Genomic DNA, 23012 nt, shown 5'->3' on the forward strand with positions numbered 1-23012 from the left:
ACACAGCAACTGCCAGAGATACCTCGACTATACAGTATCTCTCCCCTCCCCCCCCCCCGCCTCTGTAAGGAAGCTACCATTTTTTCCCTCAAATTTTCAGTCAAGATGACGTTTGCTAATCTAGGGCTTCTGAACTGCGTTTGTCCTTGTCCCTGTAGCTTTTCCTCATGTGCACGTCTGATCTCAACTCTTCCAACTCTTCCTGCCCCTCTCCCAGACAGTAGTTTCTCTGGTCCTGATCCTTTCTACTAACATTTTCATTTTCACATGTTTAAACATGTAAAATTTTCCTCTTTCCCTTACACCTCCTTCTGTCTTCTGTAAGAACCACTTTCCTTGGTATGTCACCAAAGACTGAAATGGAAGCTCTAATGCACAGGATCGAAAGAGACTGCAGAGGGTTGTAGAGTCAGCTAGCTCCATTTTCAAAAGGCGGTACTCCAAGAAGGCAGCATTCATTATTAAGGATCTTCACCAGTCCCCTCCTTTCATTAGTACCATCAGTGAAATGTACAGGAACTTGAAGACACCACACTCAACATTTTCGGAACAGTTTTTTCTGAATGGCCAATGAACATTAATTCACTATTTCTCTTTCTCACTATTTATTTATTTCTTAATTGTAATTTATAGTTATTAGTTATGCCTGTATTGTACTGCTGCCACAAACCAACAGATTTTATGTCTCATGTTGGTGATAATAAACTTGATTCTCTTCATGACTCCCTAGGCTGCATATCTTTCTGCAGTCACCTCTCCCTGTGTTCTAGAACTGTCCCCTGCAACCTTTAGGTGTAACACTTGTCCCTTCATCGCCTTTCTCACTGCCCGCCTTTAGGAGATCAAAGCAGCACTTCCAGGTGAGGCAGCAGTTCCAGTGTGGTTTACTGCATTTGGTGCATATGATGTGGCCTCCTACATCGGCCAAATTTAAGTGTAGAACGGGTGGCAGTTTTGCAGGGCACCTGTGCTCTGTCACAGTTATCTTGATTGCCAGCCATTTTAACTCTCCTTCCCCACTCACCCACCATCTGGTCTGTCCTTGGACAAGTGAAGTGGAAAATCTAGTCAGGTGGAAGACAGCAGCATACATGAGGTTTAGGAATCAAGGATTAGATGGGTCTATTGAGGAATATAGGGTAGCAAGAAAGGAACTTAAGAAGGGGCTGAGAAGAGCAAGAAGGGGGCATGAGAAGGCCTTGGCGAGTAGGGTAAAGGAAAACCCCAAGGCATTCTTCAATTATGTGAAGAACAAAAGGATGACAGGAGTGAAGGTAGGACGGATTAGAGATAAAAGTGGGAAGATGTGCCTGGAGGCTGTGGAAGTGAGCGAGGTCCTCAATGAATACTTCTCTTCGGTATTCACCACTGAGAGGGAACTTGATGACGGTGAGGACAATATGAGTGAAGTTGATGTTCTGCAGCATGTTGATATTAAGGGAGAGGAGGTGTTGGAGTTGTTAAAATACATTAGGACGGATAAGTCCCCGGGGCCTGACGGAATATTCCCCAGGCTGCTCCACGAGGCAAGGGAAGAAATTGCTGAACCTCTGGCTAGGATCTTTATGTCCTCGTTGTCCACAGGAATGGTACCGGAGGATTGGAGGGAGGTGAATGAATGTTGTGCCCTTGTTCAAAAAAGGTAGTAGGGATAGTCCAGGTAATTATAGAGCAGTGAGCCTTACGTCTGTGGTGGGAAAGCTGTTGGAAAAGATTCTTAGAGATAGGATCTATGGGCATTTAGAGAATCATGGTTTGATCAGGGACAGTCAGCATGGCTTTGAAGGGCAGATCGTGTCTAACAAGCCTGATAGAGTTCTTTGAGGAGGTGACCAGGCATATAGATGAGGGTAGTGCAGTGGATGTGATCTACATGGATTTTAGTAAGGCACTTGACAAGGTTCCACACAGGAGGCTTATTCAGAAAGTCAGAAGGCATGGGATCCAGGGAAGTTTGGCCAGGTGGATTCAGAATTGGCTTGCCTGCAGAAGGCAGAGGGTCATGGTGGAGGGAGTACAATCAGATTGGAGGGTTGTGACTAGTGGTGTCCCACAAGGATCTGTTCTGGGACCTCTACTTTTTGTGATTTTTATTAACGACCTGGATGTGGGGGTAGAAGGGTGGGTTGACATGTTTGCAGACGACATAAAAGTTGGTGGTGTTGTGGATAGTGTAGAGGATTGTCGAAGATTGCAGAGAGACATTGATAGGATGCAGAAGTGGGCTGAGAAGTAGCAGATGGAGTTCAACCTGGAGAAGTGTGAGGTGGTACACTTTGGAAGGACAAACTCCAAGACAGAGTACAAAGTAAATGGCAGGATACTTGGTAGTGTGGAGGAGCAGAGGGATCTGGGGGTACATGTCCACAGATCCCTGAAAGTTGCCTCACAGGTAGATTGGGTAGTTAAGAAAGCTTATGGGGTGTTAGCTTTCATAAGTCGAGGGATAGAGTTTAAGAGACGTGATGTAATGATGCAGCTCTATAAAACTCTAGTTAGGCCACACTTGGAGTACTGTATCCAGTTCTGGTCACCTCAGTATAGGAAGGATGTGGAAGCACTGTAAAGGGTACAGAGGAGACTTACCAGGATGCTGCCTGGTTTAGAGAGTATGGATTATGATCAGAGATTAAGGGAGCTAGGGCTTTACTCTTTGGAGAGAAGGAGGATAAGAGAAGACATGATAGAGGTGTACAAGATATTAAGAGGAATAGACAGAGTGTACAGCCAGCGCCTCTTCCCCAGGGCACCACTGCTCAGTACAAGAGGACATGGCTTTAAGGTAAGGGGAGGGAAATTCAAGGGGGATATTAGAGGAAGGTTTTTCACTCAGAGAGTGGTAGGTGTGTGGAATGCACTGCCTGAGTCAGTGGTGGAGGCAGATACACTAGTGAAGTTTAAGAGACTACTAGACAGGTATATGGAGGAACTTAAGGTGGGGGGGTTATATGGGAGGCAGGGTTTGAGGGGCGGCACAACACTGTGGGCCGAAGGGCCTGTAATGTGCTGTACTATTCTATGTTCCATGTTCTCCATTGCTATGGAGAAGCCAAAGAAGACAAACCCAAATTGGAAGAACGACATTTCATATTCTGTTTGGACAGTTTGAACCAATTCTGTGAGAATTACTAAGTATAAAATAGTTTAATATGCATTATTTACAGCTTAATGTGCCATTAAAACCTCACTCAGACTTCATGTGATAGTGCAAGATTTCCAAATAATTAAGTAATGGAACGTGCTCATAAATAACTTAAATTCAAATCAATTCTAACTTGATTGTAGCTGAGAAGGTTGCAATTTGCATGGCCTTCATGACTCACTGATCTTCTGCTGTAAACATGAATGAAAGGATGATGCCAGCTTCACAGAGCAAGGAAGTGTTGCCATCATTTTAACATAAATTCTGGCCCAATTATCTACATGGGTTACACCTCAGATGAGCTTTCGTAGGGAGATGAGCATTCTCTTTCTTTGGTGATCATCTCTGGGTCTTAAGAGGACTTTTAACCTGTGTCTGTAAAATGGTGTTGTTTCCTGAAATACACACTCATCTCCCATCCCTAATAAAGTGCTACTGCATGTATGTCCGTGGTCTTCTGCTTATCCATCTCAAGATTTGACATGTGTGTTCAGATTCTCTTCTGCACACCACTTGTTATTTGAGTTACTATTGCCTTCCTGTGTCAGTTTGAACCAGTCTGGCCACTCCTATCTGGTATCTCTCATTAAGAAGGTGTTTTTGCCCACAGAACTGCCTCTCACTGGATTGTCTTTTGTATCTTGCACCATTCTCTGTAAATTGTTGTGCATGAGCACCCCCAGAAATCAGCAGTATCTGAGATACTCAAAACACTCTGTTTGGCACCAACAATCACTCCTTGGTTACCATCACTTAGATCACATTTCTTCCCCACACTGATGTTTGGTTTGAGTAACTGAACCTCTTGACCAGGTCTGCATGCTTTAATACACTGAGTTACTAACATATGATTAGCTGATTAGATATTTGCATTAACAAGCAGGTGTACGTGTGCACCTAATGAAGTGGCCACTGAGTGTACAATCTGTGAAGCAGACTCTGTAAGCTGAGGTGGCGATCAGCTATGACACTGCAGATGAGTATTGCTACAGCAGAAACAAAGTGTAGAGCAGACATCAGTTTATGGTGATTTGGGGTTCTTGCACTATGGCTGATGGCAGTCAGAAAGCTGAGACTTTGCTTCGAGGTTAGAAATACAGGCAGTTCTTCGGTTATGTAAGAGTTTTTGTTTCTGAGAACTGTGTAAGCTGGAACCTTCTGTAAGGCATATCAACCTTCTAGAAACTCTTCACACTTTCCCATTGATAAGACTCTCACCTTTTTTTTGTCCTGATGATCGAGGATGCGTTCCGCCACTTGGCTGATTATTTCATCAATCATTAATCCAGAAAGGGAACCTCCATTTGCACTACGAACTTCCTTAATGAAGAGAGTCAGGCTAGCACTGGAAAGTACAATGCACAGCAAAATGGAAAATGATGTATGAAGCAAATTTATGCAAAGCTGAGATTGACACCAAGATGTCTATCAAGAGAGCACAAATGTTATCCCAACACCTACAGAACAGACAAGCTAATGCTAGTACAAGCTATGATCGGGGAAAACAGAGGTTCGAAGATCAGATCTTCAAATTTGTGGTTCACTTGGCAGCCATTACCTCCTGCACGCATCTGAGATCTGGACTGCCGACACCAAGCACCTCAGGTAACTGAAGATTCCACCAACGCTGTCTCCATAACATCCTCTGATCACTGGAAGAATCGTGCAGCGGTTAGCGTGTTGCTATTACAGCTCAGGGTGTCAAGAGTTCGGAGTTCAATTCCAACATCATCTTTAAGGAGTTTGTACGTTCTCCCCGTGGACGTGTGGATTTCCTCCGACCCATGAACGTGTGGATGTGCTCTGGTTTCCTCCCACAGTCCAAAGGTTAGAAGGTTTAATCAGTGAGTATAAACTGTCCTGTGGATTGAAAAGATGGGTTGCTGAGCAATGTGGCTCAATGGGCTGGAAGGGCCTGTTCCACACTGCATCTCCAAAACAAATAAATAAACAAACCAACAAAAAAAAAAAGCAGATTTTGGTTAATTGGGACAGCTGTTTTTTTTTGGGACAACTCTTAAAGAAGAAAAACTATTCAAAAAGTTAGCTGGGATTCCCTTTGTTTATGTGGAATACTATGCTACGTAATTGGGACAGGATACTGTTGCCATACAGTTTCTAACTACTGTCAGTTGTGTGCATGTCATGTGGCCGTTAAACACTATACCATGCTTAGTGCAAACAGTGCAAATAATGTCACTTCCATGTATTTGTGTTCAAAAAGCAGTGATTTTTTTTGTCACTGATACTTGGCTAGAAATAAGCAGTAAGACAATTCAAAATTGTGTTGCTCACTGCAGTTTCAAGTGTTCAGGCTTTGGGATGCCAGAAATAGCCAGCTATGAAACTGAGATGATTTCACTATTTCAACAATTTAGGAACAACAAAGAATTTGAAGGTATCAACAATCATCTTGAAAATGAAGATTTAGAGGTTGCAATTATCAAAAGTGTTGTTTGACGGCAGTCCATTATCTGCACCAGGTGTATGTGCTGATTTTGTTCATTTACAGTCAATCAAAACAGGAGCATACACTGCATTAATTCCTCTGTTGATAAGTCCTGCAATATAATTCACAGGTTTATTGTACTGTAGTAGTTTTGATAAGTTTCTAATTTGCTCTGTATTTCATTTAAAAACATAATTTGTTACTCAGTTAAGCAATAATTTGTCTTTTTTAAATGCCAGCTCAAAATCTATTTATTTAACCTTGCTTTTAACAGTATCATCTTTCATTTTTATGTTTGCACTTTATCCAATTGTAAAGTACTTTGAACTACATTGTTTTAATGAAAAGTGCTTTGTAAGTACGTTACTATTATTTTCTATTTTTTTCCTCAGCTCAAGCTGTTAAAACCTGAGGTACGGCATAGCTAAGCACACTCCTTTCTCAGTTGTTAGGAACTTTTGGGCTATTCTAGTGGTGTTTAGTATTGTGGCTTTCTGGAGACTTACATAATAATAATAATAATTATAATTAATTATTATTATTATTATTATTCCTTTTTAACTATTTCTATGAAATTTCAGCTAATTGGGGCAGCTGCTTAATTGGGACACGATGTACTGGCCCCAATGTGTTCCAATTAACCAGAATCCACTGAATTTACAAATTACCTTCAGTGTTCTTTCACAGGCCAAGAGTCCTAGACTTGAGGATCTAATTGCACTGTTTTGTAAGTTATTTCCATCACATGCCCAGTGTCAGACTCCATAGGTCAATCCTGAAACTCCATAGTGTCAGTTTCAATCTCCACATAGGAGATTGGTGGGTAAAATCAGAGCTCATGGCATTGGGGGGAAGATACTGACATGGATAGAAAACTGGTTGGTAGATAGAAAGCAAAGGGTAACGGTGAATGGGTGTTTCTTGGAATGGCAGGTGGTGACTAGCGGGGTGCCACAGGGCTCGGTATTGGGACCACAGCTGTTTACCATTTACATCAACGATTTAGATGAAGGCATTGAGAATAACATCAGCAAGTTTGCTGATGATACTAAGCTGGGTGGCAGTGTGACATGTGATGAGGATGTTAGGAGAATTCAGGGTGACTTGGATAGGCTGAGTGAGTGGGCAGATACTTGGCAGATGACGTTTAATGTGAATAAGTGTGAGGTTATCCACTTTGGGGGTAAGAACAGGAAGGCAGATTATCTGAATGGTGTAGAGTTAGGTAAGGGAGAAATACAAAGAGGTCTAGGAGTCCTTGTTCATCAGTCACTGAAGGTGAATGAGCAAGTGCAGCAGGCAGTGAAGAAGGCTAATGGAATGTTGGCCTTTATTACAAAGGGAATTGAGTACAAGAGCAAGGAAATCCTTTTGCATTTGTACAGGGCCCTGGTGAGACCACACCTGGAGTATTGTGTACAGTTTTGGTCTCCAGGGTTAAGGAAGGACATCCTGGCTGTAGAGGAATTGCAGCGTAGATTCACGAGGTTAATTCCTGGGATGTCCGGACTGTTTTACGCAGAGAGGTTAGAGAGACTGGGCTTGTACACGCTGGAATTAAGGAGATTGAGAGGGGATCTGATTGCAACATGTAAGATTATTAAGGGATTGGACAAGATAGAGGTAGGAAATATGTTCCAGATGCTGGGAGAGTCCAGTACCAGAGGGCATGGTTTGAGAATAAGGGGTAGGTCATTTAGGACAGAGTTAAGGAAAAACTTCTTCTCCCAGAGAGTTGTTGGGGTCTGGAATGCACTGCCTCGGAAAGTAGTGGAGGCCAATTCTCTGGATGCTTTCAAGAAGGAGCTAGATAGGTATCTTATGGATAGGGGAATCAAGGGATATGGGGACAAGGCAGGAACCGGGTATTGATAGTAGATGATCAGCCATGATCTCAGAATGGTGGTGCAGGCTCGAAGGGCCGAATGGTCTACTTCTGCACCTATTGTCTGTCTATTGTCCATAGAGAGAGACACTATTTTGAGCTCAGTCACGGGAAGAGATTACCCATTGAGCAAAGGAAAATAACCATGAATATGGTCAAAGTTGCTTTAAAAAATTAGAATACCACCACTGATTTTTGGGCACCTCGTCTCATTACCACTCAAAGTGCAGGAGGAACATTTAGAATGATATGAGAACCTTGCAGTCACTTATCAGGATCACAGAAGCAGGTGTAAATGTCAGATGGAATTAACCACCTCTCAAGCTACCCACCTGCCCCTCTAGGCATCTTATGAGCAGAAACAAGTTATCCTTGATTCTGAAGGACTGCATGAGAAGCAGCAGTAGAAGTATTAGCTTCACCCCAGCTTTAAAACTACAAGGGTTGTTTAGCATTTCCAACACTGGTTGAGGAATATCACCAAGGACAAAATGTCAGGACAATTTTCGAATATACGGAATGAGGCCCTTCAGCAACAGTCAATATATGGTGCCTTGAAAAAGTATTCAACCCACAACTATTTTCATATTTCATCAACGCATTTGGCTAAATTTATAATATATTGAAGTAGGATTTCTTTGAGCTAATGTACAAAACATTGTGCAATGTCAAAAGAAAAATTCCAAGACCTGTGAACAATTTACTAGGAATTAAAAACCAAAATTATGAGGCTGAAAATTTATTCATCCCCTTTGTAATTACTACGCTAACTTTCCTCAGCTGCAATATATTGTATTACTTTACCAACTTATTTGTTGATATCGAAAACTGGAGGATCACCTGTTTTCAATGAATTCATAATAAATACCCACTGTGTCTGTAAAATCCAACAATATGGTAGGACTATGCAAGACAATTCAGGAAATGATAATCTGGGGAAAGGTACAACACCATCTCAAAGGCACTGAATATTATTTGGAACTCAGTGCAGCCCATTGTGAAACAACAGGTACAACTTCTAGGTCAGGCTGCCCATCTAAATGGCACTTGTAAGAGATAGTACTGTGACACCACTAGTCACTGAGGGAGCTGCAGAAGTCAGTGGCTGCAACTGGAGATGAAGTTCATGGCTCCACAATCTCAAAGACCTTGCACAAAAAGGGTATTTATGGACCAGTGGCAAGGAAGAAACCCTGGCTTAAAAAAAGCATATTCTTGCTCGTAAAGACTTTCCAATGTGTCACATAGAAAATACTATAAAGATGTGGAAGAAGGTCTTGTTGTTGGATGAGAATAAAGTAGAACTTTTTGACCTCAACACTACATGGTATGTACGACATAAATCTAATCAGCCAGGTAACATCATCCCTACTGTGAAGTACGGTGGAGGTAGTATCATGCAATGGGGATACTTTTCAGCAGCAGGAAATAGAAATCTGCTCAGGATTGATGGGAAGATGAATGCTGATAAATACAGAGAGATTCTGGATAAAACCTGCTAGCCTCTGTCAGAAAACAAACTGGGGACGAAATTTGTCTTTCAGCAGGATAATGACTCAAAGCACACTGGTAGAGCAACCATGGAGTGGCTTTGAAAGAAGAAAGATAATGTCCTTCAGTGGCCCAGTCAGACTCCTACCTTGACCCGATCAAACATCTCTGTTAAGACCTCAAGATTACTGTCCACTGCTGCTCCCCAACAAATCTGGTACAACTTGAGCAATTTTGCAAGGAGGCATGGCCAAATCTTGCTCCATCATGTTGTGCAAAGTGAATAGAGCCTTATCCAAAAAGACCTCTGCCTGTAATAGCTGCAAGAGGTGGTTCAACTAAGTCCTGAGCAGAGGGGAATGAATACTTTTGAACAGCTGACATTTCAGTTTTTGAATTCTATAGTTTTTCATGCTTTATAATTTTATTTTTGGGTTCTACCATGAAAAAAAGAGCATGTGATTGACAAAGAAAAATTCTCAGTTAAATTGACCAAAATCCCTGGTTGTATTACTCATTTATGTAAACAAAGGGCTGGGGCTGAACATTTTTTCAAGGGGCTGTAGTTCAGAAACCCGAGTCTCTTCTGTGCTCTGTAAGTCTCTGACTCCTGAAATTTTCATTGCTGACAGTATACAGCTTTAATTCTCCTGCCAAATAATGCAACTTCATCCTTCCTCGATAAGAACAAATCCCAACTGCTAGGTTTTAAAAATCTTATCGCTACCCTTATTGATAAATTATTAAAAATCCAATACATTTTGGTTAGTTTAAGCAATGCCTTCTCAGAATCTCAAAAATGATAAACGAGTAATTTAAGTCAAATTTCCAGGGTTTGGGAATTGCTGGCAACTCCAACATTTACCGTTCATCTTAATTTTCTTTGAGATCCGGTATATGAGCTGGAAGTAATGACTGTGTACATACAGCTCAGGCTGTTGATCAGCTACCTGTGAGATAGCTTTCCTACTGGAGGCACCAGTTGCCAGATGTTTGGGAGGAACACTTGAGGCTAACTGCGCTTACCCTGCCCGAATCTGTCCCCATCTAGCTCTTCTGGGTTTATCACACACAGCATCTGACAAAATTGAATGTCTTACTAAACCAGTTTAGAGGGAATTACATTGCTGTCCATTTGGAATTGCACATAATTCAGGCTGAGCTTCTACCTCTGTTAATAAACCAGATAGATTCCAATTACAATATACGAATTTTATGGGCATCAATAATGAAACTAGTTTTTTTTATATTGTAAGATTGATTCTTTAGTTTCATATGAATACCTCCAGATTGTCAAAAGCCACCACAATACCATTCTTGGTTATATATTTCTGTTAATTACATTTACCTTTTCAGTAGACTTACTGTGTATGATTAGGAAACATGGCTAAAAGGCGGGTAATTATCTTATCAAAGCTTTTCTTGGGTTGCTGAGATTTTTCATGTGTAGACTGGCTTGTAGAAGGCTGTGTTTCGTGACAGCTTGTGGGTTCAGATGCTACAGGTGATTCTGATCGACTGCTTGCTTGTGCCCAGGCAGACTGAGGCTTGGTCAAAGCAGCACCAGGATGTAAATGGTTTGAGGATCTCTGGTTCTGGAAGCCAGATGGAGGCTTTGGCTTTTCTTTCGTGGCTCCTGTGACTGAAGGCAGGTGTGGAACTGGTGGACTATGTTGTTTGTTATGTAACCCGAGCATCTGAGGAGCAGCACAAGGGTAAGATGCAATAATGGCAGGATCATCAATAGTCAACTTTTCCACCATTACCTGAATTGAAAGACATATATTTTAAAAATAGCAACAAAATAAAAATATAAAAGTTTTGTTTCTAGTAATACAGCATGGATACAGGCCCTTTGGCCCAACAGGTTCATGCCAACCATTGTGTCCACCCAACTAGTCCCAATTTAATTCAGCCCATATCCCTCTAAGCCTTGCTTTTCTAACCAAGTGCATCTTAAATGATAATGTTGTATCTGCCTTAACCATTTCCATAGCAGCTCATTCCCTATTATCTCCAACCTCTTGAAAAAATGTTGCTCCTCAGGCCCCCTTTAAACCTTACCCCTTCACTCTACACCTACCCTGTATGCCTATTAGTTTTGGACTTCCTTACCCTGAGGAAGACTGTAACCTTATCAATGCCTCTCATAATTTTAAACTTTTCTATAAAGGTCACCCCTCATTCTCCTATATTCCAAGTGATAAAGATCTAGTCTGGCTAACCTCTTGCTATAACTCAGGCCTCTAGTCTTGGCAACAACCTCATGAATCTTTTCTGGACATGTTCCACTTTAATTGTGGCATTTCTTCTAACAGGGTGACCAAAACTGTATACAGCATTCTGCGTGTGGCCTTATTATGCCATATATAACTGCAACATAATGCCCTAGCTCCCATACTCAATGCCCTGACTGATGAAGGCCAGCAAGCTAAATACCCTTTTTACCACCCTGTGTACCTGTGGCACTGTGTTCAATGAACTATGCACTTTTACCTCTAGGTCCCTGAGTTCCATTACACTCCTCAGAGCCCTACCTACCGTTCAATGCTGGTTTGACTTTCCAAAATACATCATCTTCCTTCTGAATAATCTTTCTCTGAGTTCAATTATTTAATCATACAGTCAAGTTCACATTGAGAACTTAAGAGTAATTGATTCAAATCATCTCTAGGAATCCTTCTATTCTGCTCCTGAAACTCAAACAGAAAATGCTAGGAGTATTCAGATCTTGCAGTGCACATGCCAAGAAAGAAACAAGTTAACATTTAACCATGGTCAATAATTCTCTGCAAGTGCTGCCCGAGTTGCTGAGTATTCCCAATTTTCCATATTCATTTCAGATTTTCAGCATCTGTGCATGTTTTTTTTTGCCTTTAGATCCCTGAAACTCTCATCCTTGGCAATGTCACTTACAAACTTGGCTCTTCCAGTCTTTAATGGCCTGTGCATACTGATCCACAGAAACTTCACATTTTGAACTCTGTAACTTGTATCCAACGCAAACCCCCATTCATCTACCAACCTGAATGTCCATCTCTGTCCTCTGATGCCTCAATTTCAATATACACATGCTCTTTTCAAACACCTTTAGCTTCATACTTTCCTGTAGTTAAATACTTCCTTCAGAACTCTGCATTTTTGTTCACTGCCAATTCTGAAGAACAGCGGGCTACTGCACTGTCCCAAACCCAACTCATAGTCTGGCTGTAGCAATTTGCATCACCTTATCCTTCAGCTAATAAGTGTATATTTATTAAATGCTTAAAGCATTTTTCCAAGGTCCTATTTTTAAAGTAGATAGATGTTTAATTCTGTTGAAAGATACCTTTAGTACAACTGAGGTATGATGCTGAATATAGTGTCTACATGCATCAACCTGGTTTCAATTCTTAACTACTTTTAGAAAGAGATTTCACTAGATACGTACACTAGAGCTTGGTGGTACTGGGAGGTTCGGTATAGTCACTGTTGCCAAGCTGTTTAACTGCATCCCAGCTTTCACCTGATTAATCTGATCTTTAAAGCGTATCTGTAAAAGATGAAATTGCTATAGTATTTTTACCAATATCAACATTCTTCATACTTTCTGCACAACATGAATCAATCAGACAAACTTCATTAAAAATAAAACAAAGATTTCAATCCAGAAAACATCTTCATTACTTGGGTCACTGAAGAATATTGAGGAAGAGGTGGAACTTGTTCCATTGGACTAGAATTGAAAACTAGTGGGTACTCCAATATGTTGGGCTAATAGATATGAGAAGCAATGTTATGTACAAATGGAAATAATCATTCTCTTTCTCAAGACAATCAACAGATATGGCTCAGACAATGACTTACAGTGGTGCTAGAAAGTTTGTGAACCCTGTAGTATTTTCTCTATTTCTGCACAAATAATGTGATCAGATCTTTACGCAAGTCCTAAAACTAAATAAAGAGAACCCAATTAAATTTTAAAAACCACAAAAAAATTGTTCATTTATTTATTGAGAAAAATGATCCAATATTAGATGTATTTGTTGGAAAAAGTATGTGAATGTTTGGAGTAATGCCTTCTACAAAAGCTATTTGGAGTCAGGTGTTCCAATTAATGAGATAAGATTGAAGGTGTGGGTTGTAGAGGTGCCCTGTCCTATAAAAAAGACACACAAAGTCAGGTTACTGACAGAACTTGCTCTTCTGTTTATATGCACCATGCCTCAATCAAAACAACTTTCAGAGGATCTTAGAAGAATTGTAGAGATGCATGAAGCTGGAAAAGCCTACAAAAGCATTTCTAAAGACCTGAGTGTTCATCAGTCCACAGTAAGAGAAATTGTCTACAAATGGAGGAAACTCAGTACTGTTGCTACTCTCCCTAGGAGTGGGCATCCTGCAAAGATCACACCAAGAGCACAATGTGCAATACTGAAGGAGATGAAAACGAACCCAAGGGTAACAGCAAAAGACCTGCAGAAATCTCTAGAATTTGCTAAATTCTCTTTTCATGTGTCCACTATAAGAAAAACACTGAACGAAAATGGTGTTCATGGAAGGACACCACGGAAGAATCCACTTCTGCAAAAAAGACATTGCTCCACATCTCAAGTTTGCAAAAGACCACCTGGATGTCCTACAACACTTCTGGGACAATGTTCTTTGGACAGATGTGACAGAAATTGAACATTTTGGCAGGAATGCACATTGCCAGATTTGGAGGAAAGAAGTATTGCATACCAACAACAAAACCTCATCTCAACTGTGAAGCATGGTGGAAGGAGCATCATGGTTTGGAGCTGCTTTGCTGCCTCAGGGCCTAGGCAGCTTGCAATTGTTGAGGAAACAATGAATTCAAAATTGTATGAAGACATTTTGCAGGAGAATGTCAGGGTAGCAGTCTGCCATCTGAAGCTTAATGGATAATGCAACAAGACAACGATCCAAAAGACAAGAGTAAATCAACAACAGAATGGTTTAAAAAAAAAGAAGAAAATTCATGTTTTGGAATGGCCGAGTCAGAGTCCTGACCTTAATCCTATAGAAATGTTGTGGAAGGACCTGAAGCAAGCAGTTCATGCAAGGAAACCCACCAACATCCCAGAGTTAAAGCAGTTTTTTAAGGAGGAATGGCCTAAAATTCCTCCAAGCCAGTAAGCAGGACTGATCAACAGTTACTGGAAACGTCTGGTTGAAGTTATAGCTGTACAAGGGGGGGTCAACACCAGTTCCTGAAAGCAAAGGTTCACATACATTTTCCAACAAATACATGTAATATTGGATCAATTTTCTCAATAAATAAATGAACATGTATAATGTTTTTTGTGTTATTTATTTAATTGGGTACTCTTTATCTAGTATTAGGACTTACGTGAAGATCTGATCACATTTTTGGGCATATTTGTGCAGAAATAGAGAAAATTCTACAGGATTCATGAACTTTCTAGCACCACTTATATAATTCAAGATAAACTTACCTCAGTTTGATGGATTTGCTGTTCAGTTTCAAATAGAAAATGCTCCCAGGCAACAATGGACATCTGTAGTTGTGGAATAGCTGTGGCTGGTGTACTGAATAAAGGGAATATTCAGATACCATAAAGCTACTGGTGAAATTGCATTGCAGCTTTATTTTTATGCAAAATTAATAAATGATAGCATAACATCCAATTTCTGGAAGAGGATTCCAATATTCCACATCATTATTTGTGCTTGCTGCTAATATTTAAGACTTCAGAAGTGAAAATAATTTCCAGCTATCATATGCTTCCCTCAAAACCAGAAAACTTCAATAAACTCATTTAATTTTCTAGGCAAACATGAGGAAATCTGCAGATGCTGGAAATTCAAGCAACGCACACAAAATGCTGATGGAACGCAGCAGGTCAGGCAGCATCTATAGGGAGAAGCATTTTGTGTGTGTTGATTTAATTTTCTAACCTTAATTCTAACTAATTTAACTCTTAGATTCCAAGTATCATTCTGATATTTTGATCCTATCCAGGATATCTCAGATTTTTCTCAGCTGCAGCCTTTCTGGGGCTTTGCAGCTAAACTTCTAACCCCTTGTATTCCAGCATTTTCAACAGGACAGCATTCCTGGTTACTTTCTGTTCCTGTTCTTGACATTTAATAATCCAGATACATTACCTCATATAAGCTGCTTGAAACTCTACTGCTATTATATTTTCACCATTCTTGTTCAATTTTTAGAAAGTGCATGACCTTGTTTGTTTATAACTGAATCTGTCTCCCTGAGATTTGGCTATTCATTCTTATCAATTTTACTGAAAAATATGTGAAGGCAAATTCATGTAAGTAATGTTGTCCAACTATCTTAGTTGTTTAGGAATACAGTGGATCGTGGTTAATTAGGCCAATATTTAATCAGGGCTTATTTGCAACAACTCTTAAAGAATAAAAACTAGTGCAGAAAATAGTTATTCCCTTCATTTATTTGGGACACCATGTTGCTGAATTGGGACAGGAGACCACTGCCGAACATCTTCTAACTAGTGTTAGTAGTGTGCAAATGTTGTGATGGCTAGACACTACACTATGCTTAAAGTGACGTTTTTAAATCACATCAGTTGGGTGTGTTTGTATTTAGAAAGCAGTGGATTTGTCACTGATAAGTGGTGAAAGATAAGCACGTAGACAATTCAGAAACCGTTTTGCTCACTGTGCTTTCAAGCATTCAGGCTTGGAAATGCCTGAAACGGTCAGGAATGAAAATGAAATGATTTCACCACTTTAATAAGTTACGAACTATGAAGAATTTGAAGGGATTGATAATCATCTTGAATGTTACAATGAAAATGGAGATTTGAAAGTATTGTATGAAGGCAGTCCATTATCTGCACTAGGTGTCTGCACTGATTTGTTCATTTAGTCAATCAAAAGAACATGAAACATACAATGGATGAATTCCTTTGTGGATAAGTATGAGAAACTACAAAGCTTCATAGTACTGTAATAGTATTGGTATTGTTCTAACTTGTTCTGTATTTCATTTGTTACTCAGTTAAATAGTAGTTTGGTTTTTTAAATATACTTTTTAACTACTTCCATGAAAGTTCAGCTAGCCGCTTAATTGGACAATCTAGTCCAGGCTGAACTATTATTCTACCTAGTACCATTGAACTGCACCCAGACCATAGCCCTCCATACCCCTCCCATTCATGTACCTGTCCAATATTTTCTTAGATGTTGAAATTGAACCTGAATCCATCACTTTCACGAGCAGCTCATTCTATGCCCTCATCACCCTCCTAGTGAAGTTTCCTCTCATGTTCCCCTTAAACTTTTCACCTTTCACGCTTTATCCATGACCTCTAGTTTTAGTCTCACTCAACTTAAGTGGAAAAAGCCTGCTTGCATTTACCCTATCTCTATCTACCCTCATAATTGTGTATACCTTCAACAAATCTCTCCTCAATCTTCTATATTCTAGGGAATAAAGTCCTAACCTATTCAACCTTTCCCTATAATTCAGGTCCTCAAGTCCTGGCACCATCTTTGTAAATTTTCTCTGCACTCTTTCAATCTTAATAGATATCTTTTCTGTAGGTAGTAACGTCTTATACAACTTCACAATAACATCTCAACTCCTGTATTCAATACTTTAATTTATGAAGGACAATGTGCTAAAAGCGTTCTTTATGACCTTATCAGCCTGTGATGTCACTTTCAAGGAATTATCAACCTGTATTTTCCGAACCCTCTGGTTTGCTGCTCACTGTGCAAGTCCTACCCTTATCTGTTCTCTCAAACTGCAGAGCCCCACACTTGTCTGCGTTCAATTTCATCCATCATTCATTCTTCAGCACAGTTTTCCAGCTCCCTCTGCAAGCAATGATAGCCTTCCTTGCTTTTCATCACACTCTCAATCTTGTTGTTATCTGTAAAATTGCTGATCCGATTTACCATATTATCATCCAGATCACTGATATAGATGACAAACAACAACAGACCCAGCACTCATCCCTGTGGCACACCATTGGTCAAAGGCCTTCAGAAAGACAAACATTTACTAACCAACTTCTTACAATATTTATTCATAATTTTATTTACCTCTTAAAATGCACTTGTGCTCATTAGGTATGACTTAATGATGTTTACAAAAATGAAAATATTTCAGGTTTTTAATTATACATTCTAATAATTTCTTGGCAACATTTACTATGCTTCCCAGTTCTTATTTTTCATAAACATTGAGTGACTTGCACAGAATATGAAATCTAATGGAACTTCGGAAAATAATGCTTTGTATATTAGTAGTGCTCTCATTTACTTCCTATACAATCCTGATTTGGAAATTAACCTTCTAGGTGATTAGTGATTATTTAGTACAATTATTTACTTCATCAGTTTCCTCTGGATGATCGTCTTCCCCTATGGTTAGTGCTAATATAGATTTGAAATATCTGAGATTTGTTTTTAAGAACCCCCACTGCTCCCAGCCACCCTAAAAAAGTTTAAAATAGTCTGCATTGTTTTGTTTTATATACCATGAACATTTCATTTCACATTTATTTCTTTTAAATTCTCAGAATTAGAATCATGTTTATTATCACTGGCATATGTCGCGAAATTTGTTAACTTGGCAGCAGCAATACAATGCAATACATAATATAGAAAAAAAGTAAATCAATTACGTTAAGCATATATATGTATATTATAGTTAAAAATAGTGCAAATTCAAAAATAATAATAAAAAATGTGAGGTAGTATTCAACGTTCATTTACAAATCTGGTGGCAGAGAGGAAGAAGCTGCTTCTGAATTGTTGCGTGTGTGCCTTCAGGCTTTCTGTACCTCCCTTGTTTTGGTAACAATGAGAAGAGGGTATGTCCTGAGTGATGGGGGACCTTAACAATGGACACTGCCTCTCTGAGGCACCGCTCCTTGAAGAGGTCTTGGATACTATGGGGACGAGTATCCATGAACTGATTAATTTTACAACTTTCTGTAGCTTCTTTCGATCCTGTGCAGTAGTCGCCCCATACAAAACAGTAATGCAGTCTGTCAGCCTGCTTTCCATTGTACATCTGTAGAAGCTTTCAAGACTTTTAGGTGACAAGCCAAATCTCCTCAAACTCTAAAAAAAATATAGCCGCTGTCTTGCCTTCTTTATAGCTGTATCAGTATGTTAGGATCAGAATAGATCCTCAGAGATCTTGACACCCAGGCAATTGAAACTGCTCACTCTCTCCACTTCTAATCCCTCTATGAAGATTGGTTTGTGTTCCCTCATCAATTCTTATCAGTAGTTCATTTTATTTTGTTATCCCTCCCATCTGCAAGTATCTATGAATTTGCCTTTCTGTAGGTCTTTAGTTTTCTGTGACTCACCTGGCATTCAATTCTTTAAATTTTTCCAAAGTACGTCTTGTATCTTCAGCTGCTTTGTAATGAGAAAATAACTGTACTTTCTGCCGGCCTTCTAGTATAGCCACCTGGGCAAAGAGGACAAAACAATATAGAGAAAAATTTTAAACCATAAAGATTTTAATTTCCCAGAAAAAGATCCAATATTCATAAAGCTAACACCTCAATCCTCAAAGTAACAGATGTGGCCATATTATTTTCTTAAATGATCACCTATAGGTTCTCTGAACTGATTCCACAACCAATGGACTCACTTTCACGGTCTCTACAACTCATAATCTCAGTATTTTTTTATATTTATTAGCTCAGTTCATCTCCTTTTGCACATATGTTGTTTGCCAGTCTTTGTAGTTTTTCATTGTTCTCTTGTATTTCTCTGTTCTACTGTGAACATCTGCAAGAAAATAAATCTCAAGGTATATATATAGTGGCATATACATACTTTGATAATAAATTGACTTTGAACTTTGAAAGTTCTTCTGATGATTTTGTCTGAATATTGTGCTATACTCTCTAAGGTTGTGGAGAAGAAGCCTCAGAACTGCATTCTCCACTAACTTAATAGACAAACCCAACATGGTATGGTGCTGAGGGAAAGAGACAAAGGGCATATTCAATTACTGATCTTTTGTAAGACAGATGTTTTGACTTTCTATATTATTCTTAAATAAAGAGATGGGGACATAGTTCTGTAGCTGGTAGAGCTCCTGCCTCACGGTTACAGGCACTTTGATGGATCTTGCACATTCTCCCAGTGGCTGAATCCTCTGGATGCCCCAGTTTCCTCCTACATCCCAAAATTCTGTGGGTTGTAAGGTTAATTGGCTACTATTAATTTCCCATATAGATGAGCTGTAGAATCTAGAAGAATGGGAGGGTGAGGAGAAATAGATGGGTAAAGGTAGACTTAATGTAAAATAGATGCTTTATGATCTACACTGACTCAGTAGGTTGAAAAATCCATTTTTGAGCTATATCTTTCTATGACCAAGACACTATCCCCAGTTCTAAGGTACATTCAACTTCTCTTTCAAGGCTTAAAACTTTGTTTTATTTGAGATACAGCACATCAACAGGCCCTTCCAGCCCAATGAGCCACCCAATTAAACCCATGTGACCAATTAACCTACTAACCTATACATTCTTGTCTACTGTGGGTGAAAGATGATGTGAACATTAGATTTAAATCCATTAGGCCCAGAAGCAGCAGCTATTTAACTGAAGTACTTCTCTGCTATCTTCTGACCTGCCTCTCTCTGTGTTAATAAGCTGCTGGCATCCACAGAACAGATTGCATATTAACAATCATCTTTTGCAATTCCCACCTGCTCTTTAACAGGATCCCACCAACAACTTCTCCTCACACCTTTCAGCAAATGATGTATCTGTGCCTTTGCGACAGCCTGAGCCACTCTACTGTTCCCACCAACAACTCCCCATCTTACATGCACTTTACATTGCAACCACAGGAGGTGTAATACCTGTTTTTTTACTTCTTCCTCTTTCAAAGGATCCAAGCTATCACTTCAGGTGAAGTAGCAATTCACTTGCACTTCTTGCAATCTACTGTACAGCATTCAACATTCACAATAAGGTCTCTTTCACATAGGAGAAACCAAATGCAGATTGGAAGATTGTTTTGTAGAGCATCTTCGTTCAGTCTGCAAAGATGACCTTGTACTTCTGTTGCTTTCACTTTAATTCTCCATCTTACACTCACTCTGATCTGTCTTGTGACCCTCTGTATTGATAATAACAAGGCTTGAATAGCAGATTCTGTTCTACATTAAGTCATTCATCTGTGATACTAGTTCAGTTTTTCCCTCTTCATTAGAACAGACTGACCTGTAAGAATATCTCACAGTTCTTCTCATGCACAATTCCTTGATTGTATTATCACCCTCTCTCTGACTGTCCCAATTAACCAGAAGATATCACAATTTATCCTCATTACAACGATGGCCTCAGGTAGTCCCTTTATCCTATAGATCTCTTCTTCTGGTCTTCTTTGCAATTTAAAATCAATTAGTTTTTCTCTCTTACTTGCAATGAAGGATCTTTAACCAAAAATGCTAGCTTTCTTCCTCATTACAGAGATGCTGCCTGGCCTTCTGATTATTTCTATCATTTCCTGTTTTTATTTCAAACTTCCAGCATCTGCAGTCTTTTTTTAAAATTTTCATACAATGAGTAGATACCATTTTAGTGTTATGCTAGTATGTTTCCAAGCCTGTGGTACTGTTTTAAAATACCAGCTTCAAAAGAGAAAATTAGAAAAGGTGATGAAAATGAAAGTTTAAACAAATCCACATCTTTACCTCTGCTTCACTGGCTCTCTGCCGGGTTTCATGGTACATATCAACACTCTTCTGAATGGCTTCTTCTGCTTTTCTCTTTTCTATTGATGACTGATCACTAAGATATGAGCAAATGTCCTTTAGGTTACACAATAACATTTACCATTTTCAATTAATTAATATATTTAAAAAATACTGCAAAATAAAACTTGTTGAAAAGCTTGACTCAAATTGGAAAGCTCTTACCTTATTTCCTCAAATTCCTTCAAGCATTTTTCATAAAGCTGGTCTTTCTCCTGTATATTTTGAGTGTACCTTCAACAACCAAAAAGTCATCACTACAGCTTAGACATTGGATCTATTAGTATTTCTCGCACACAATTCATGCATAACAGTGATTTAACTAAGGTTACATCTGTCTAGTAGTTGTTTTCATGTGAAATCAGGAAAATCAGGTTATTGACTTAGGCTACGTCGACATTAGATCAGATAAATCTGTAACCGAAGCTTTTTCTCTTCGTTTTGACTGAAACTGCGTTTTCCTCCTCTGAAAATGGAGCTTTTCTAAAATGCCCTCCAGAATGTGTAAATCTGAAAATGCCGACTGGGCAGAGTAGTGTGGACGGAGATTTCTAAAAACACTGTCATGACGTGCGGGAACAGATGGTGGCAGCAGCGCTGCATTTCACTGTTTTCTTGAACGCAACCCCCACGCTATCTAACAATTTCAGAACAGATGGCAACGAGACTGAAGCCAGAAGAGTTAGAAATGTACTCACCAAATACTTCGACCCATAACTTACTGAATAAATAAGTATACCTCATTTTGCCATTTTCTGTCCTTGCTTGTATGAAGGTGGTTTACCTACTTATGTAAGTACTTCTCTGACAATAGATGTGTAACAGCCTAATGTAACATTGTATGGAAATACAAGATAACACTGATGCAGGCATGTTTTATACATTTAACAAGGTGCTTCATTAATGCAACAGAGTTGGTCAGTTTTTCAATGTTCGTCGCCAGCTGGATCATACTGTCCATGAACTCCCTGTCGGTTGCCTCCATATGCTCTAGTATTTGTTTTTTTTTTACTTTTAAGTCCTCCTGTGCGAGAGCCAACAGCTGTCTGTCGTTTGGCAATTTCCTTTTAAGTTTTTCTAGTCTGTAACTGCACAAATGAGCACTTTCACAGTGAGATTCAACACCAAACATGTTGCTTGTTTTCTGTAAATGTGTCTTGAGCATGCCCAGTAGGAGATTTGCCCAAATACCCATTTTAATGTGGACAGAGGTATTTTCAAAAACGCTTGGTGTGGATGCCTATCATTTTTACGTGAAACCAGTGTTTTCAAAATTATCTGGTTTACTGTGGATGTAGCCTCAGCCAATTCCTCACAGTATTCACCAGCAGGTTTCTCCAGCATCAGTTGCATACACAAGGGAGTCGTTATCACCACCTACTTCCTTAGCAACATAAATTAGAGATTTTGGCAACAATCTGCGACCTTAATGAATGTTCACAAATAAAACAGGGTAACAGTTAAGAGATACTGATCTTTTACAGCTTCAGCCATCTTGAATTTTAATGTTTCGAATTACTGGAACATTGATCACAGGCTGATCTCTCACTAACACCTTTGCATATTATACAAAGCAATACTATCTCCACATAATCTCCATCTCACTATTACTCACACTGCAGTTGTAAAGGGCCACTTAGAATAGGACGATTAGGGCAGATAGTGTGGGGGCTGTGCCCAGATACACAGGTCACCATGTATCCCTCACCTCCATGGCAACCTCTTATGCAGCTGGTCTGTGGCTATCATGGATAGAGATTCTTTTAGGGTTAGACACTTTTCCCAGTGATCAGCATGACAAAGTCTGGTCTTTGGGAGATCTCTCGTGCAGATCCCACTGGAAATGTACCAATCACATTTTAGCACAATTTTGTGTGCAAATCCAAATACAGTGTTATTGATGTATTTTTAACAAACTTTAATTTTTTCTTTACAGGTAACTGGGCACTAGCATTCCATACAGAACTAATTTACACACCAGAAAGCATGACACAACACATGCATGCATTTACAAGCTATACCACAATATGAAAAAATAGGGCCAGGCTAAGTTTTCCTACTCTGTAGTTGCTAGGTCTTGAAATGAACCACTTCTCGGTAAGTGACTGAACCGGGTTACTGGAGTTTGGGCAACGATCCCAGAAATCTGTTAAATTGTATAGGTCCAAAACTAGGAAATGGATTTGTTGCATTCATACAATGAACAATAAAAATAGAAAAAAAGAAATTCAACAGTTCTTTAAGACACAATTACAATAATTTACAATATCCATTTGAGATGTGTGGATTTATCGCA

At 39.4% G+C, this 23012-nt stretch overlaps 1 protein-coding gene across 4 annotated transcripts in view; it reads right to left on the reverse strand.

Moving 5' to 3' along the window:
* Window positions 1-23012, reverse strand: part of ttc3 (tetratricopeptide repeat domain 3) — a 177868-nt gene that overhangs the window by 56450 nt on the left and 98406 nt on the right. For 2 of the 4 annotated variants that reach the window (XM_073044993.1, XM_073044992.1), the window contains exons 34-40: window positions 20882-20950; window positions 20657-20753; window positions 18303-18406; window positions 14427-14520; window positions 12398-12499; window positions 10333-10733; window positions 4361-4487 (exon numbers count right to left, since the gene is read on the reverse strand). In XM_073044993.1, coding sequence (XP_072901094.1) covers window positions 4361-4487; window positions 10333-10733; window positions 12398-12499; window positions 14427-14520; window positions 18303-18406; window positions 20657-20753; window positions 20882-20950 — 994 coding nt within the window. Of the gene's footprint in view, window positions 1-4360; window positions 4488-10332; window positions 10734-12397; window positions 12500-14426; window positions 14521-18302; window positions 18407-20656; window positions 20754-20881; window positions 20951-23012 lie in introns of those variants that run through there. The other 2 variants (XM_073044994.1, XR_012098877.1) reach the window with 2 other exon arrangements.

Source organism: Hemitrygon akajei, chromosome 5 (assembly GCF_048418815.1).
Source record: "Hemitrygon akajei chromosome 5, sHemAka1.3, whole genome shotgun sequence".
Lineage (NCBI taxonomy): Eukaryota > Metazoa > Chordata > Chondrichthyes > Myliobatiformes > Dasyatidae > Hemitrygon > Hemitrygon akajei.